The sequence below is a fragment of the Pan troglodytes genome, chromosome 3, assembly GCF_028858775.2.
Source record: "Pan troglodytes isolate AG18354 chromosome 3, NHGRI_mPanTro3-v2.0_pri, whole genome shotgun sequence".
Taxonomy (NCBI): domain Eukaryota; kingdom Metazoa; phylum Chordata; class Mammalia; order Primates; family Hominidae; genus Pan; species Pan troglodytes.
The window spans coordinates 23,202,939-23,221,958 of record NC_072401.2 but is presented as its reverse complement, the minus strand read 5'-3'; the positions used below and the strand labels follow the sequence as shown (position 1 = coordinate 23,221,958).

The 19,020-nt window shown below is 38.5% G+C and overlaps 1 protein-coding gene across 12 annotated transcripts in view; it reads right to left on the bottom strand.

The window, feature by feature from the left end:
- LOC461139 (cytosolic beta-glucosidase) overlaps positions 1 to 19,020 on the bottom strand; it is a 1,143,797-nt gene that overhangs the window by 1,030,039 nt on the left and 94,738 nt on the right. For 8 of the 12 annotated variants that reach the window (XR_008547754.2, XR_010156492.1, XR_010156491.1 and 5 more), the window contains 3 exons: positions 14,346 to 14,573; positions 2,428 to 3,224; positions 1,570 to 1,693 (listed from right to left, as the gene is read on the bottom strand). Coding sequence is in view for 8 of the 12 variants with exons in the window: in XM_063809428.1 (XP_063665498.1) it covers positions 1,570 to 1,693; positions 2,428 to 3,224; positions 14,346 to 14,573 (1,149 nt within the window). In the remaining 4 variants the exon portion in view is untranslated. The remainder of the gene's footprint in view (positions 1 to 1,569; positions 1,694 to 2,427; positions 3,225 to 14,345; positions 14,574 to 19,020) is intronic. The other 4 variants (XM_063809430.1, XM_016951403.4, XM_003950299.6 and 1 more) reach the window with 2 other exon arrangements.

Genomic DNA, 19,020 nt, shown 5'->3' with positions numbered 1-19,020 from the left:
TATCTCTCTTTCCCAAAAATACGCAGAGCAATTTTAGGCAAGTCATTTGTGTTCCCTGTAGCCATCCATAAATCTGCCGGGTAGTAACTAGCCTATTTGTTCTTCAGGATAAAGCCTGGGAATATCAATAGATTAACTATGAACAGGACCCATCTACAGGGAGAAGTGGAGAGGAATCTCAGAAAACTAGAGATTTCCCTCTCTTATCAGAAGATGAACTCCTACCCGGAAGAATCTATTTTGTGTGCAATACAAAATAATTTCTTCACTTGGGTCAAACTGCAAGAATCCAATTGCTCTCTGCCAATAAACTCCAGGCCTGAGTGAAGGATCCAGTAAATAAATTTCAGGTTTTGGAAAAAGACCACTTTGTGTCACTTTCCAGAATTCCTTCTGGTGATACCAGTGTAATACTGAATAATTTTAGAAAGAATAATGTCGGAACCTCTCAGAATGATAAGAAATAAGTGTGGCTATCATGGTTTTTTAAAAAAAAGGAAATTTAAAGTCTTATTTTACATTGGATTTTGTTGCTACGACATGATTCCTTTTTAAGAAGGAGAAATTGGCCGGGCGCAGTGGCTCATGTCTGTAATCCCAGCACTTTGGGAGGCCAAGGCGGGCAGATCACGAGGTCAGGAGATCAAGACAATCCCGACTAAAACCGTGAAACCCCACCTCTACTAAAAATACAAAAAATTAGCCAGGCGTGGTGGCGGGAGCCTGCAGTCCCAGCTACTAGGAGGCTGAGGCAGGAGAATGGCGTGAACCTGGGAGGCGGAGCTTGCAGTGAGCCCAGATAGCGCCATTACACTCCAGCCTGGGTGACAGAGCAAGACTCTGTCTCAAAAAAAAAAAAAGAGGAATTAAATTTGGGAAGCAACAAATAATAGGAGAGGAGGTGCTAACTTGCCTAGAAATGTGTGTTACCAGTTAAAGGTTATTCCTTCATGACTGTTTTCAAATATGTTAAGAATTCATATGAAAAGAATTCCATGGAAGGAAAAGATATACTAAAATAACATTATCTTAAAACACAACTCACATTTTCCATACGACAATAAAAATGTTTCTAACTGGGCTGCTTGGTTACAGCTTAAATGCAACATACATTGATGGAGGACTTGTGCCATTTTTAAGTTTATTGCACAGATGCTTAATTTGGGTTCTTTAAAAATCCTGTCATTTCATTTTTTTTTGGTAGTTAGGATATTAAAATATGCAAATGAGCATGTTATAGTTGATCAGTGCTAATCTTTTTTGTAATAACTGATGTTCTCTCCCAACAGCCACCACTCCTTCTGTTCTTGTCACCTTCACCCGGGAGTCACAAAATGCTGAAGACAGTCGCTTTTTACTTGATTCAATTTCAGGAGGTTGTAGCTAGGCCAAAATCCTCCACTTCCTCTTTCCTAAATACTTTTTCCCCCTCTCCTAATTATATGGCTTTGCATTGATTTACATGGATTTCAGCTTTCAAAAATTATTGGTCTTTGCTGAATGCAAATAAGCAAATGGGAAAATTATATTAAATTTGCACAATTGATCTTTCATCATTTCAAATGGTACCTTTGAACAGTTCCTGAAATGTTTGTCTGAAATACTCCCAGCGTTGAGTGTCATCAAGAGGCGCTGGGTCACTCTGGGGAAACCCATTCTCAGTGATGTAAATTACAGGGTTATTATATGTATCCTAGAAAAAAAGAACAGAAGTTTTATTCCAAACAGATGTTTTAAAAAAAGAAAGCTCATAAAATCAGGTACATTACCCTCTATCTTCTGTAAGCTACAACCCCAAAACTAGTTTTCATCAAATTGCACTGACCCTATTAACTTAATTTTCCATGCACTGACCTTTTATAACTAACAATGGAAACGCAAAACTGTGCAAATGTCCATGAAGACAGTCAAATGACTCTTATTATAATGAGAAGACAGAAATATCTTTCTTCCATCAGCATCTGTTGATTGTCACTGCTCCTTAACCCCTCAGTCCTGCCAGTAGCTACATTCTACATCCCCCACAGGAGGGGTTCTGAAAACCTGTACTTGAAATTTTAATTTTAGCTAACTGGATGTCATCCAATATAGCTGAGACTCAAAAAAAGGATCCAACTATCTCAATCCTTAAAATGTCTTTTATAATCATAGTTGTGACACCAGATTGAAAAATATGTCCAAATTACTTCTATAGCCACAACTAACTTTAACAACAAATCCTAGACTTTGACCACTGCTTTTGAAGCCTTTACCGGCTAGTTACCCCTCATCAACTCAAATCCTAATCTGCTCTTCCCAGGCCAGCAAATGTATATGCTATTACCTAAAGTAATTCTTTTTTCAAGTCCATATATATATACATATGCCTGTCTTGCCCACCTTCACATAATTGGGTGTACATGGACACACAAAAAATCATGCATTTACCTTAATATATTTCAGTAGTTTACGTACTCCCCATGGTACCACGTAGATCCAATCCACATTTTTCCAAGATGGATCTGGAAAAAATTCAATTTCCGCATCCTGGAGAATACCTAGTTCTCCTTTCTTGTTCTCCTGGTACTTGATTAAGCGAGTTGTATAATATTGCACAGCAAAAAAATCAGCAGTGCCTTTGATCATTTTCTTCTCTTCTTCAGTGAATTCTGGAAGCCTCGATGATGGATAGCCTTGCTTTTGACTCATGGAGGCAATCTGAGACTTGACAACTTCAGGATAATCACCATCGATGAATATGGGTTTAGCAAATAAATCCAGATGGAAAGTGATGGCTCTTTTAGCAGCTTCCTGGTCAGACACTGAGTTGGGATCTGCTGGTTCCAACCAGACTGCAAAAAGTGATAGAGACACCATACCTTTCTGCTCTTTTCGAAATAAGGAATCATAGCTGTGCCAGGATCTGGCATGAGCCTTAATCAAATTATGAGCTGCCTGATAACCTCCAGTCCCAAAGTGAGGGATACCCGGAGGAAACATACCTAAGTCATATGACATCACAGAAAGAACATTAGCTTCATTTATGGTGATCCACTGCTTGACACGATCCCCAAAGGTACTGAAGCAAAACTGAGCATATTTGTCAAAGGATTCAATGATTGCCTCTGACAACCAACCTCCTTGGTCTTCTAAAGCCTGAGGCAAATCAAAGTGGTAGAGGGTCACAATGGGAGTAACCCCATTTTTTAACAAATCATCGATGATCTTGTTGTAATAATCAATTCCTAGGAGGAAAAAGAAAGTGCCCTAAGAAGAAAAGTTATTTGTAGTATATTGGCAATAAATTTTAAAAGGGAGACTATCAAAAACAATTTTCTGAATGACTTTCATTCAAAACAAGTTTTATTACTTCCTTGATATAATCAATGAAAGACTGAGAGGAAACATTGAGAATTCCAAAGAAGAGTAGTTGATCAAGAAGTAGGAGTTTAATGGGGTGACATGATTGAAAGATAAACGTATTGAAATGGATACATTTAGGCAGATCGCTGTTATCTAACTTTGTGTTATTTTCATACTTATTGAAATGATTTCATGCATTTGTATGTATGCATGCTCATTTTTGTCTCTTAGCCCCACTAGAATATAAGCCCCATGATAGCAGGAGGCTTGTTTAATTCACCTCTGGATCTCCAAATCCTGGGATAGTACCAGAAATTTAGAGGCTAATAAATATTTCTTTAATAAATGCATGGATCCAATGGTATTAAATATAAAGTAAAGGAATTGATCCAGATGACTGCCTTAATGCTTTTCCAGGTCAACTAGTCTCACAAGTCTAGGAAAAGAGACCTACTGAGAATGAACGAGAGCTCAGCATCTGCCCCAGAATCTGGGTTACAAGGACAGACAGCCAGAGGCTTAGGACATTAAAAGTACCCAGTTGGAGGTTTGCTCTAAAACTCCAACATAGTTCATGGGGATACATAGCCACCTCTGGCTCTCATCTGATTTTTCCAGGACTGCAAGTATGTAAGAGAGAGTTTTTAGGCTTGCTGCAGAGTTCAGAAGAAAGTTTCTAAATTGAACATGACCTGGCTCAGAATTTATGTCAAGAATTCACTGAGTCTAGCTTAATGATGACGATTAGCTTGGAAGAGGCTTTCTGGGAAGAGGCTGATGTTAGTATTTCATGTGGTTTTATATTTAAAAATATGGAGGCAACCTAAGCTTACACAAGAGAAGCTGCCCTGTTTTAAGAAGTTGTTTCCTGGATAAAGATTATGAAGTCATATGTAGAAGTGTGTTGCACTGAAAGTCCGCCTAAGGAAAAGGTCCCTTTCTTTTTTCTTACCTTAAGAGGCTCCAATTTTTAAAAATAACAATTCACACTTTTGTATGTATTTCATTCATTCGATCATTTGTTTGTTAATTCCTTAAATACACATTGATAGAGAAACTACTATATGCTTGACATACAAACATAAGCAAAACAAACACCACCCTTGTCCTCAGGGAGCTTAGTAGCAGAGACTACAGAGAAATTCATAAACAATTACAATAGAGTAGTAGATAAATTACAGAGTCCTATTTAAACATATGAGAAGGGGCATCCATCCTAAACTCAGGGTATTTGAAAATATTCTGAAAGCAACGTAGCGTAATTGTTTCAAGAGTGAATTATGGTGCCAGACCACCTAAATTCTGTCGTAAGTCTTTCACCTAGTAGCTCTGCAACCTTGGGCAAGATCCTTAATCTCTCTGAATTATCTTTTCCTGTATGAGGAATGTGGATAATAAGAGAAACCTTCTTCAATTAATTGTTGTGAGAGTTTAATGAGCTGATAAATTAAACATGTTTAGAACAGTTCTTGGCATATGGTAAGGGCTCAGTACAGGTTAGCTATCACCGAAATAGTAATTATTATTGTTATTAGTGACATCTAAGCTGATATTTAAAATATGAATACAAGTTAATCACTTAAGGTAAGGAGAAAAATGTGATCAAGGAAGAGAAAAAGAGGAAACAAAAACAATACACAAAGGAAATGTTAAAACAAAGACCACTCAAATGAGAAAAACAGACTATTTACTCAGAGTTTGCTATAGCAAGAGAGTCAGCCACCAATACTTGCATTTGGCAGGTATTCAAATACAGTCAGGACAGAGGAAAAGCTTTAGAGTGGAAAAAAGAGAACCCTTGGGTGTGCCCTGATTAAAGTTTGTTGGCCTTGGGAAGCTATTGGAGAGCTAACTAGAAGCAGGGCATCCTTTCTGATTAGTTTGGGGAGCACATTTGGTTTTCTCAGGTTGCTCCTGAGTTGGAAGCAGGGAGCAGGGGGTTAGAAAATAGAGAAGGTATCAGTTGACCACACTGTGACTATTCTGGGCTGATTGCTGCAGAGGCTAAGGTTTGGCTTCCTGGGTTTCCTTTGTCAGTCTGAGTTTTATTATCAGATATGACCTGGCCAGTGTTTGTATATTCACTCACTTTCTGGGAATAAAAAGTTCAGTAGAAGGAGGAATAGAATGGTCAAAAGAGGAATAGAATGGTGAGAGATGAGCAAGGTAAGCAGAAGCCAAATTATGCACAATCATGTGTTCTCTCTCTGTCTGGGTAAGTGGGTATTTTTGACACCAGCTCATTTATTTTGCAAACTGGAATGTACTGTGAATCATGCATAACAACTCCATATTTGGAAGACACACTTCTATGCTATTTCTCACTTGGTAGCAGAATAACTCATCCTCCCCCTAGAGATGTCCGTTCTCTAATCCGTGAAACGGGTGAACATGTTACCTTCCATGGCAAAAGGGACTTGGCAGATGCAATTAAGGTATGGACCTTGAATTGGGAAGAGTTCCCTAGAGTGTCCAGGTGGATCCAATATAACTACATGAGTTTTTAGAAGTGGAAGAGTAAGACAGAAGAGTGGGTCAGAGAGATGCAACAACGGAAGAAGAGGAGGAGAAGTGGCAGCTTGAGAGAAACTCAACCCACTATTGCTGGCTTTAAAAATGGAGGAAGGGGGCTAGGCGCGGTGGCTCATGCTTGTAATCCCAGCACTTTGGGAGGCAAAGTTGTACGGATCACGAGGTCAGGAGTTTGAGACAAGCCTGATCAACATGGTGAAACCCCATCTCTAAAATAATACAAAAATTAGCTGGGTGTAGTGGTGCGCGCCTATAGTCCCAGCTGCTCAGGAGGCTGAGGCAGGAGAATGGCGTGAACCCGGGAAGCGGAGCTTGCAGTGAGCCGAGATCGCACCACTGCACTCCAGCCCGGGCAACAGAGTGAGACTCCATCTCAAAAGAAAAAAAAAAAAAAAAAAAAAAGAAAGAAAATGGAGAAAGGAGACCGACCATGAGCCAAGGAATGCAGATGGCTTCTCAAAGCTGAGAACAGTCCTTAGCTGATAGCCAGCAAGATAATAAAGACCTCAGTTCTACAATCACAAGGAACTGAATTCTGCCAACAACCTGAATGCACCAAGAGACAGACTCTTCCAAAGATCCCTCAGAAAGAGACACAGCCCTGCAGGTATCTTGATTTCAGCCTCACAGACACCCATGTCAGACTTCTGACCTACAGAACTCTAAGGTAACAAATTTTTGTTGTTTTAAGCAGCTAATATGTGATAATTTGTTACAGTAGCAATAAAACTAACATACTCATGAAATTTTATAAACTTTCCTTTTTTCTCTCAAAGAGAGTATTTCACCATCCCACCCCTGGGCCCCCATAAACCCACATTTCTATATTTGTGAATGAGATATCTAAAGATAATATGATAAAATAATCTGGGTATTGGTATGTGTGAGGGTTTTCATAGCCAACTCTTTCCATTGACTTTGAACATGAAAATAATATTAGCCTTCATTTATTGAACTCGTACTATGCATTTTGCCAAATCCAAGTGCTAAGCTCTAGAGATGGGTGTTTTTATTCCCATTTAAAAATGAGAAAACAGATTCAGAGAGTCTCAATGTTGACAAATGGCATGGCCCACATTTAATCCCAGTCTGTCTCACTACAAAGACTGAACTGTTCTCACTATGACATCCCACTTCTCATGTTAACTAATGTTCCTGAGCCAGAAACATGTGACTCTATTTTACCAGCATTCATGGTCACCTACTTCAGACCTGATCACAATATCAAATTCCTTTTTCCCCCTTTGTGGAGAAGTCATTAATGATGGCCAATCAATGTAATTCAAACCACATGATAACCGTCTGTTGAAATGAAGATAAGTAAATTTTAAGAAAATTTTTTTCTCACTCATCAGCACAGCAGAGCAACAGAGCATTGCATACTTAACATTCACTATCCCAGAATTAAGCACTTCACTTCTCGATCATACAGTTTATTCAATATTGTAATGAAACTTTTCCATGAAGTGGAGAGGGAATTTTTTTTTTTTTTTTTTTGAGATGGAGTCTCCCTCTGTCGCCAGGCTGGAGTGCAGTGGCATGATCTTGGCTCACTGCGAGCTCTTCCTCCCAGGTTCACGCCATTCTCCTGACTCAGCCTCCCGAATAGCTGGGACTACAGGTGCCCGCCACCATGCCCGGCTAATTTTTTGTAGTTTTAGTAAAGACAGGGTTTCACTGTGTTAGCCAGGATGGTCTCGATCTCCTGACCTCATGATCCACCCACCTCAGCCTCCCAAAGTGCTGGAATTACAGGCTTGAGCCACCACGCCCAGCCAGAGTGGGATTTTTAAGAGGAGAGCCCCAGACCCAGAAAACTCAGTCAAAGGATCTTGGATAAATCACTTGGTCTCTCTACACCTCAGTATCCTCATCTGTAAAATGGGAATGTTAATACTGCCACCTTAGGAGCATGTGAGTATTGAATGAGAATAAATCTGTCAAAGGGTTATTTAACTTTGTTTTTCAGAATGGTGTAAGTCACTGATAAACAAATTCTCCTTCTGAATAAATGTGTATTTTTTAAATGATCACCTGTTACCAATCTAGGGATTTTGAAACTTTGAGAGGTCATTTGGATCCCATTCTGCTTCTGGGTATTTAGGACAGAATTGATTATTTTAAGGATTAAAACTTCTATAGCTTTCTTTCATAGTCAATATTATCTTCTCTAATTAAGCTGATTTCTGCCTATTTGATCTTAGAAAATATGAAACATATTTGAGGTAGAGGTCTTTTGGATATAAGAAAAACCAACCCAGATGAACTCATATACAAAGGTGGCACTGGGGGCAGTTGGGTAGTAGATATAGATGCAGTGGACATTATTTTAAATGACAGAAATAGATCAGGGACTCAATGACAGAAAATAACGGCAAGTGGAAGTCAAAAGAATTGAAGTTGGGAGCTGAGAAAATCTTTGCTTCTTAGGGAAAACTGATCTCTTCCATCCCAGCTTCTCTCAACACATCTGCTCCATTTCGTCTTTCAGAAACAGCTTTCCCTTCTGATTCAAGCAGCAGAGACAAAACCGAAGAATATATACTTAAGAAAGAACCAGTTTTCTTTACACACTCAATCTGTTGTGGTCTCAAAATGGCCGTCCCACCTGCCAAAGCTACTTCTGAGCCCCAGTGCCAACCACCAACCAACTCAGCCTCTCAGTACCTCAATTCCAGACATCCTTGAGGGAGGAAAACAATGGAGCAAGCTCCTATTTTTCCATGAGGTCACAGCTCATTATAAATCCAAGGAAAAATGTCTTTCCTTTGTCCTGTCAGCTGTGACCTGGGGTCAAGCAGGATTATATAAAACAAAAATATAGGGGAATTCCCCTAGAAGAGGGCGTGGCTCGAACTTGCAAAGATGATGTCTCAAATTTAAAAAAAAAATTGACCTAGAATCCTCCTTCAACAAAAAAAAGTAACATAGAATTCCTTTGATCTTATGCCTACCATGCATCAAGTTTACAACTTTCTTTGGTTCACACCTTTCTAGATTCACACCATTCACACCATTGGTTTCTTTTCTTTTTTCTTTTTTCTTTTTTTTTTTTTGACAGAATCTCGCTCTGTCACCCAGGCTGGAGTGTGATCTCAGCTCACTGCAACTTCTGACTCCCTGGTTCAAGCGATTCTCCTGCCTCAGCCTCCCGAGTAGCTGGGATTACAGGCACGTGCCACCACACCCAGCTAATTTTTGTATTTTTAGTAGAGACGGGGTTTCACCATATTGGCCAGGAGGGTCTTGATCTCCTGAACTCGTGATCCCCCACCTCCCATCAATTTCTTTAACTGCTCCTGTGTTCTCTTGCCACACTGCCTGTATTAGTTTCCTATTGCTGCTAAAACAAATTACCACAAACTTAGTGGCAGGACCAAGACAAATGCATTATGTTACAGTTCTGGGGGCCAGAGGTCCAAAACAGTGCTTATTGGGCTAAAGTCAAGATGTCAGCAAAGTTATATTCCTTCTGGAGGCTCTCAGGTGGAATTCATCTTTCTACCTTTTCCAGGTGGCAGAGGCCACCTGCATTCCTTCCCTCATGGCTTCTTCTCCCATCTTCATCCTCACCTCTTCTCTTTGACCTCTGCTTTAATCATTATCTCTTTTACCTCTTCTCTCTGACTCTGATCTTTCTACCTTTCTCTTTTAAGGACCCATGTAATTATACTTGGACCACACAGATAGTCCAGGACAATCTCCTCCTCTCAAAATCCTTCCCTTAATCATATCTGTAAAGTTTGTTTTACCATGCAAGCTAATACGCTCACAATTCCTAAGAATCAGAACATGAACACCTTCAGAGGGCCATTTTCAGTCTATTATAGTGCCCAACATAGAATACAAGATTAATGCTTATTTAGTTAATTTATTTAAACCATCCCTGCTAAGAGAACTCATATTTTAAATCTTCAAGTGAGCACTAAATTCTGCATAAATATTCCCCTTTTTTAAATTTCCAATACTTGGGCTTCCCACTAATCGCCTGAAATTTACATTTGTGGCAGATATGAACATGTACTTGAACAGTTGAGAAATACAGGAATATGTGATTTCAGTTGCCAACTCAATCTTTTCTTGTTAAACTTTGAAAAACTGACATTTGAAAGAGACAGTCTGTAACAATTCCACTTCATAAAAACATTCTTCTAGTTTGGGGACACAGAATTTTACAAGTTTCCAAATGTCCTATAATCAAGCTTTGAAATGGATAGTCAAACACAAAAAGGTCGTTCCTTGGGAAGAACAGTGACAGGGATTTTCTAATTCTTCGCGTGCTTTTTGAGAAAATATTTAAATGGGAAAAAAGAGATGGCCTTTCCAAGTTAAAACCATTCCAATTGCTTCAACAGATCACTGCACAAGAATGAACAACTGCTTATTGAAATTCCACCTCCTGGATGCACCTCCAGTGCCCTCTTGTTCAAAGCAAAGTCTGTAATATTAATCAGCCATGGTTTTACCAAAGCTAGGGCCAAACACAAAAATCTCAGTGCTACAGGCATGTGATCCCCACGTGAGATCTGCATGAGCAATTTCTCCACAATATTCAGGTGGTTTCCATGACTTCAGTACCACCACCCCCACTCTCCAGTGGTTTCGGTTTCCTTGCTCTTGGATTGCTGATCTACAGTGTGTCTCTACAAACTTCTGAGTATCTCAAGTTGGTTTTCAAAGCTTAATATGTTGACATATTGGTACAGGTACATAATCTTGTGTCTGAAAATCTTAGGGGCATATGAGTTCAGAATGTTTTAGAAAGGAAACACAGAGCATATACCATATATTAACACTCTCAGTGAATCTGAGTGAGTATCTCCTAATATGTCTGTAGTAAAATAAATAAATATTCTCACCAAACAGAATAAATATTCACAACAATTCAGTTAGCTTTTGCTGCCAATTTAATTTTAGAAAGATTTAGTAATAAGAGCCTTTTGATTTTAGAACTTCAGATACAGCACTGTGGACCAATACTACAAGTTGGTGGGTTTTTGGTTTCTGTTGTTGTTGTTGTTGCTTACCATCCAAATGGAAGCTCAGTAAAAACTCCAAACCCCTAGAATGAGTACAAGAAGTTTTAGTACCATAAGGCCTCCACTTCATTTAACCAACAGGGAAACTGTAGCACAGAGAATTCAAGTGGTTTAGCCAAACTTACTGAGCTCTAGACTAGATGCAAGATTTTTTATGTCAGACAAGCCTAGGTTGAACCTAACTAAATTTGTCATCTTGGCAAATTTATGCCTAACCTTATTTCCCATGTTAGCATTATTGCTTCTGTTTAGAGATGCCCCTCATTCATAGGACTGTTATGAACATTAAATCAACAAAAGTATGTGCAATGTTTGCATGGTGAGCTCTGTATATCATATGCTCAATGAAAGGCAAGCATTACTACCCTTAGAGTTATTTTTATGATTGTTATTGACCTAATTCAATTGAATTCAATAATTTTTACTGAATCCCTTCCATGGATGGTGCTGGACTAGATTACAAGGGTAACAGGGCAGAATTATCTACCCATTACACTGTAAACAATTCCAGGGGTTCTCTAATATGAATGTCATGAGTACTTAGCACAGTCCCTGACACAATAAACATTCAGCACACTTTGGTTGAATTGAATTAAACTTAAGGCACCCATAGTCTAACATGGGATATAGTAACAGTTAACAATGAAGAATGTGAGAAATATCTTAAGAGCTTTGCAAAGTGCCATGAGAATAAAAAAAAAAAAAAGAGATTTTTTTTCTGGCTTAGAATAGAGAAATACTGTAAAGAAGAGGGCAATTGTGCTAGCCCTGAACAGCAGGACAGGCCTTCAGCAGGTATAGTTGGGGTTAATGAAAGCTCATTCTAGGCAGAATAAAAAGCTTAAGCAAATTCCTACAAGGTGGAAAACTGTATGGTATGTTTAATAAGTAGTGGGTTACTTATACTTACAGATAAAAGATTATAGACCTGTACCAATGTGTGTTTGGGATATTGCGTGATCATACACGTGGGGTAATCACCTCCAAAACTGCAAAGTTTTTGGAGGTGATTAAGTCTAAGTCAAATAGAGCCTGGAATGATATATGAAGGAGTATGGACTGTATATTGAGGCTTTGAGTGACTAAATTATTACTACTACTACTATTATTATTATTATTATTATTATCTGCGACCAAATTTCGCTCTTGTTGCCCAGGCTGGAGTGCAATGATGCGATCTTGGCTCATGGCAACCTTTGCCTTCTGGGTTCAAGCGATTCTCCTACCTCAGCCTCCCAAGTAGCTGGGATTACAGGCATACACCACCACACCCAGCTAATTTTGTATTTTAGTAGAGATGGGGTTTCTCCATGTTGGTCAGGCTGGTCTGGAACTCCCGAACTCAGGTGATCCACCTGCCTTAGCCTTCCAAAGTTCTGGGATTACAGGCATGAGCCACCGCGCATCTTGCTTCATTTTTAGCAGGAGATGATCCAAACCAATACGATTTGGGTCAAGCTTTAGGAAAATTGCTATGATGGCATCTTATAGAAAGCAAAGGACAGACAGAAGGTGAAAACAGATAGATTCATCAAGGATATATCAAAAAGTCCTTGTAAGAATGATAAATACCTAAACTAGGGCAGGGGCAAAAAGAGAGATTAGAAGATAAGTTAAAAAGTCATAATTAGAATGGACTATATTCAGCAACCCATTAGATGGAGGAAGAAAAGACAAGAAAGGATTCAAAGGTTATTTTTGTTTTTTAGACTTTGGAGTAAGGTGGTGCCAGAAAGAAAGGAGAATACAGATGTTGGATTAGGAAGATTGAAGATAATAAGTTCACTTTTAAACTGAACAACAAATTACCTTCCGTTCAACATAAAAAATAAAACTAGTCAGAGATGGCAAGAAAGTATACATCTAATCAGCAGCAACTGGTCATGGGCCAATGTCTTTAGAATCAGGGAATGAGCCTGCTGATCCTAAACTGTCCCTATTTTGGAGAAGCTACTCTAGGGCTGATACTACACGTGAGTTCATGAGTTGCAATTCTATTTCATGATGTGAAGATTATCCCACCTTAAATAAAATGAGCTTTTCAAGTGCACAAGCCCATCTAGGAATTGTCATCAAGGGTTGTTCTATATAGGGAATCACGTAAGTTACTCACGAATAATGCCTTTGTATTAATGAAGGTTCTTGGGGTGGGAAGCATGGCGAGGCAAGCAGGTGTTCTCTTAGGTCATACAAGTGAGGCCTGTCCTTAAATTTAAGAGGCTCTCCTTAAATTTTATGCCCTAGACACCTCATTGCTTCACCTAGTCCCAGCACCATGGATGGTGTAAAATCTTTTCTAAGACAAAGTAGTAATAAAGTGTCTTCATTAAGAAACCATATGTTGTAGTGCAAGGGTTGGCAAACTTTTCCTGTAAAGGACCAGATAGCAAATATTTGAGGCTTTGCAGGCCATATGGTCTCTGCCCTAGCTACTCGATTCTGCCATTAAAGTGGAAAAGTAACCATAGATGATGCATAATGAACAGGCATGTCTATGTTTCAATCAAACTTTATTTACAAAAATAGATGACAGGCCACATTTGACCTTCAGGTCATAGTTTTCCAACCATGTTTTGTAGAAAGAGCTAGCTAGACCTTAGGTTTAAATGACTGATCGGCCATTTGCCAAATATGTGGATTTGGACATACACCTCTGTAAAATATGATCACTATGCCTTCCCTACTGTTGGTGAGAATTAAAGAAAATGGGTGAAAATGCCTCATAAATAACAGGCATTCAATAGAGCAATGACTGGTCCTTTTACTTACAAGGCATAATAAGAAGAATAGCTAACACTTACTAAATGCTTTTGAAATGTTAGCAACTGTGTTAAGCACTTTACAAAGATTATTTCATTTAACCTTCCAACAACTCTCTGAATTAGTCACTATTACAGCATTCTTTTCTGTTCATGGGGAAACTGAGGCACTGAGAGATGCCCAAGAGATGTTTATACAGATAGTAAGTGATGTAGCTGGACTTAATCTTCAGTAAGTGAACTCCAGGGGCCTTGGTGTTAACCCCATGCTAGTTAATTAGCTCCACTAATTCAGCCCTAATTGAAGTGCTTAGAATCATCTCAAGTTCTTCAGCACTTTTCATAACTCATCACAGGGTTACACAACTGAAAATAGTTTAATACAAATTTTTTAAATTTACCTTCAGATTAACACTCATGTTACATAATAAAACACTTATTCTAACCTCCCTCCCACTCACCACCCCCAGAAAAGATCTCAACAGTCAAAGAAAACCAAAATATTACTGTGAAAACTAATGCAAACCCATTTCAAAAAATTTATCCCATAATCACTCTAAAAACTTGCAATTTGAAAGCTACATTGCAGAATAGCATACTGGATTAATTATGCCAGACTGTAGCAATAACCTTGAATTAAAGCTGCAACCTTCTATTTTTAAGAAACACTTGCCTTTCTGGTTGATGAAACCTGTCGTCCCATCAGGTAACAGACGTGACCAGGAAAGAGAGAAGCGGTAATGAGTCAATCCAAGCTGTTTGATACATTTCAAATCTTCCTCCCACAGAGTGTAGCTGCCACAAGCTACATCGCCAGTCTGGTTCTTGAAAACTCTCTCTCCTCCCTGATGAGTAAATGTGTCCCAGACACAAGGGCCTTTTCCATCTGCATCCCAGCCTCCTGAGAAAAAGAAGAAAATGAAACAGTTACACTCTTGACATCAAGAGGCATATGTGGAATGTAAATATTTGTCACCAAAAGAACATACCTCATTAACTCAATGTACCATATTTATAACTTTAAAATAAGCCTTTAAAATAACATGCATGAGCGGGTTATGTGTTTAGCTGTCCTTGATCCCTGAAGCTGACTGGTGGCAAATGAAAAATTATTGCATAGCGCCGCTGCATAGCAGGCTTTCATGGTTCATTATCTGAAGATCTCCCAGCTGGTAAACAGAGGCAGGCCCTGGCTTATGAATATCTGAGTTGAAAACATCTCCTCCTTGCAAACATTCCCCCTGGCCATGACTAACATGCCTTGTCCTTATGCATGACAGGATCTTGGGACTTTATGTGTGGCCCTTGACATTTAAACCCTATTCTCCTATTCTCTGACAATGGAGGCTGTGCTGGTCCAGTCCATCTCTGGAGGGGAGGGAGCCCTGGTTTCCACCACTGCTTATACGATATTGCTATCTGAAACTCATTCATTCATACTGCCCTTGACTCAACAAATATTATGTGTCAAGCAGGATAACAAGCCCAGGGGATACCAGAGTGAACTATGTTGTGTCTCATGTTTTGGGGAATTTACGTAACAGCCAATGTAAAGGCCCTTTCTTTTTCAGAAACGAGGGAAGGGCATTTATCCAAGTGTGGGCTGGAGTCACAGGAGGTCTCTTTCTGCTCAATTTTCCTGTAAGCCTACAACTGATCTAAAATATAAAGTCCATTAATTTAATAAAAGAACATATCCAGTATGTTTATATTTTATATATTTAAAAATATGTGTAACAATCCACGTATATTTTGAGCATATACATGTGAGGTAGAAGTATCGCATGCCTGGGAATGATCAATTCAGGTGAGTGATTACCTTTGAGGAAAATAGAAGGAAGTGGAACCAGGGAGGGGTCTACAGGGCCTTCAAATGCATCTCTTATGTTTCACTCATTAAACAAGGTAGAAGGTATATGAGGGGCTTTTTATTACATTTTTGGCAATCCCTTTCTATAAGCCTAATATATAATATCTTATAATTACTATGTAAGAAAAGAGGTCACAGCTGGAGTAAAATAGATGAAAACAATTACCTCATTGAGCATCTACATACTCATATTTTGTGCACAGATCTAAAAGGATTAGGTATAGTCTCCAGTTCCAACCTCAGGACAGCAGGAGTGATAAGAAGTCATGGACGGCGCCATGAGGATACAGAAGAGGCTGCTAAAAGAAGGAGCTCTGACAAAAGCAAAAGTGGTCATCGATATCAAGGTAGAATACTAAATATCTATTCAAAAAAAGCTATGAATATTCAAAAGTATTTTACTTTGGAGCCACGTAATTATAGAAGCAAATAGTTTTACACAATCCAGTGACTCTCAAGTTATGTCTACATATGGGGTTTAGAGGAATGGGGATAAAAGAAGAGTGGTATTCATAGAATGAAATAGGAACAAACACAAAACTAAAATTTTTGAAGTACGATGCTCATAGTTTTGAATGATTGATTTAATACATGAAAAACCTTAATCTCAGCTTAAGCAATGGTGTATTGGTATATATTTAACTGGCTATATGTTAAAAAATAAGTATAGACCTATATGTATATATGTTTATCAATTTTGCTGATATAAAGTATGCATAATACACAATTTACAAATAATAAACTATGCAATGCCCTTTTCTGTGAACTCCATATAACCAACTGATTCTCATATAGGATGCTCTTTTAGATTTTTGGCAAAGTCATATTGGTAGCTATATTAGTCTGTTCTCACACTGCTATAAAGATACTATCTGAGACTGGGTAATTTATGAACAAAGGAGGTTTAATTGACTCACAGTTCTGCATGGCTGGGGAGGCCTCGGGAAATTTACAATCAGGGGGAAGAGGAAGCAGGTACTTTCTTCACAAGGTGGCAAAAAAGAGAGAAGTAGTGAAGGAGGAGCGCTTTCTTTCAAACACTTACAAACCCATCAGACTTCATCTTCATGAGAACTCATTCACTATCATGAGAACAATGGGGGAAACCACCCCCATGATCCAATCACCTCCTTCCCTTGATGTGTGGGGATTACAGGACCTTCCCTCAACACACGGGGATTACAATTCAAGATGAGATTTGGGGCAGGGCGCGGGGGCACCATAGAGCCAAACCATATCAGTAGCCAACCTACAGTTGTAATTTGACAAATGCATGTAGTTATCATATGACTTTTGGTTAATATTTTTCCTTATATTCACAGGTAGAAGGAAAAGAAGACAAAAGATGTACCAGAACTTCACTTTTTACCACTGACATGAGCTACTTCTTTGTTGAATCAGGTAACAGTTTTCAAACACTGGTAACTGTCTCCTCAATTTTTGGTGCTACTCACAACACCACAGCCACAGACATGACAAACTTTTAAGTTGAATCCATATTATTAACATGTTTCCTATCACTTTCTAAGGTCTAGACAACTAGCAAAACAATAAATCAAATAATGACTTCTAGCATCAGCCAATTTCTGCAACCATGATATCAGTGAAGGCAGAGCTGGGAAAATAAGAGCGGTAGCAGCACACCATATTACAGTGTTTCTCCTATTCAGATACAAGAGATCTAAATTACCTCAAGGCCATAGAAAACAGTGAAATTTGGTAATTAGTTAAGTAATGATTTTAAGTATTTACTAACTTTGTTTTTGATATACATTATTTACCTATAAGCTTATATAAGTAATTTTTAATAAAGTCTGTGTTAAAGAATCAGCTCACACAAAAACTCAATAGGCTCTCATGAGCCAGCACAAGCGGGCTTCACCACATCACTTACAACTAACTTGAATAAGATCACACCATTAGGAAGTAACAGTGCTAAGATTTGTATTCAGATCTTAGAAGTCTAAGATTCTGCCATTGGACCATGTTGCTCTTAGTAATAATTATGCAGAGTGATGAAGAAAAAGTCAGCTGATGACCAAACTACTTCATTTATCAAGACTAAGAAGTGCAAAACATAATCTATACATTTTGGAAAGCAGTACAAGTAACATAACTCAAACAAGTTTTGACAATTTTAACAGGTCAATGTCACTTAGCAGGAACATGTACTGAGGTGGAGTCGCTCATTCTCCACATGTACTAGCTAGACAAAGCAGAACTAAACAACATTGTTTCTAAAAAAAAAACTAATCTTCAAATTGATAACTAACAATTATAACTGAAATTGTATAAAAATCATATAAAGGCCAGTATTTGTTAGTAGTTTTAATGTAAATCTTACTATATGAATGATATTAATAACTCATTTGCCCATTAGAAATTTTCTCCCATTGCAATTATGCCCACATTCTAAAAGCATGATGTCCTTTATGATGAATAAGACTACTGTTTCCAGGTGGACTGCATACTCAGAGCCATTCTCCAAACAATTACGATTGTTGGATTACATATAGGAGATACACTTTTTAATGCATTGTTACTCTAGCAGGAGGTTAGGTGACCCAAACACAAAGGGCGAGGGGTAATTTAGATGCATATGTGAGTAGTGATGCAGGCTTTTGTACTGGGAGTGTCTGCTAAGTTCAGACCATCTGAGCTTTCATTTTAATGGCTTGTGGAACAAGGGAGAAAGGAGACAAAGTCTAAGATGCATCAAAGATGAAAAGTATAAATAGAGATGGTCACAAAAAGCTGGTATGCAAGGACTTCATATCCTTTGCAAAAAAAAACTGGAGACAAACCCAACCTGCAGAAAGAGAGAACAAAAAAATTAGCTTGATTCAAACTTGGGTGGAGAGAGGAAATTACTCCTCAATATTTGTAACCACAATTCAGCCATCAAACCATTAAGTGTGAGAATGGGAAAAAGATATTTTCAGATACATGAGCTCTCAAAAATTTCCTCTCTTTGGATATTACTGGAGGATACATTTTACTAAAACAATGATGTAATCAAGAAAGATAAAGATCTAGGATCCAGGAAAAAAGAAATTCAGGAGAAGAAATTGACAAAATCACTGAGTGATATTGTATTACTCTGTTCTTATGTTGCTAATAAAGATATACCTGAGACTGGGTAATTTATAAAGGAAAGAGGTTTAATTGACTCACAATCCCTCAGGGCTGGGGAGGCTTCAGTAAATTCACAATCATGGCAGAAGGGGAAGCCAACATGCCTTTCTTCACATGACAGCATCAGGGAGAAGTGCAGAGTAAAGCCAGATGAACTCACTCATTATCATGAGACCAGCATGGAGGTAACCGCCCCTGTGTTTCAATTACCTCCCACTAAGTTCCTCCAATGACATGTGGGGATTATGGGAACTAGAGTTCAAGATGAGATTTGGCTGGGGACACGGTCAAACCATATTAGATATGGACTAAATTGTAGCCCCTCGAAATTTATATATTAAAG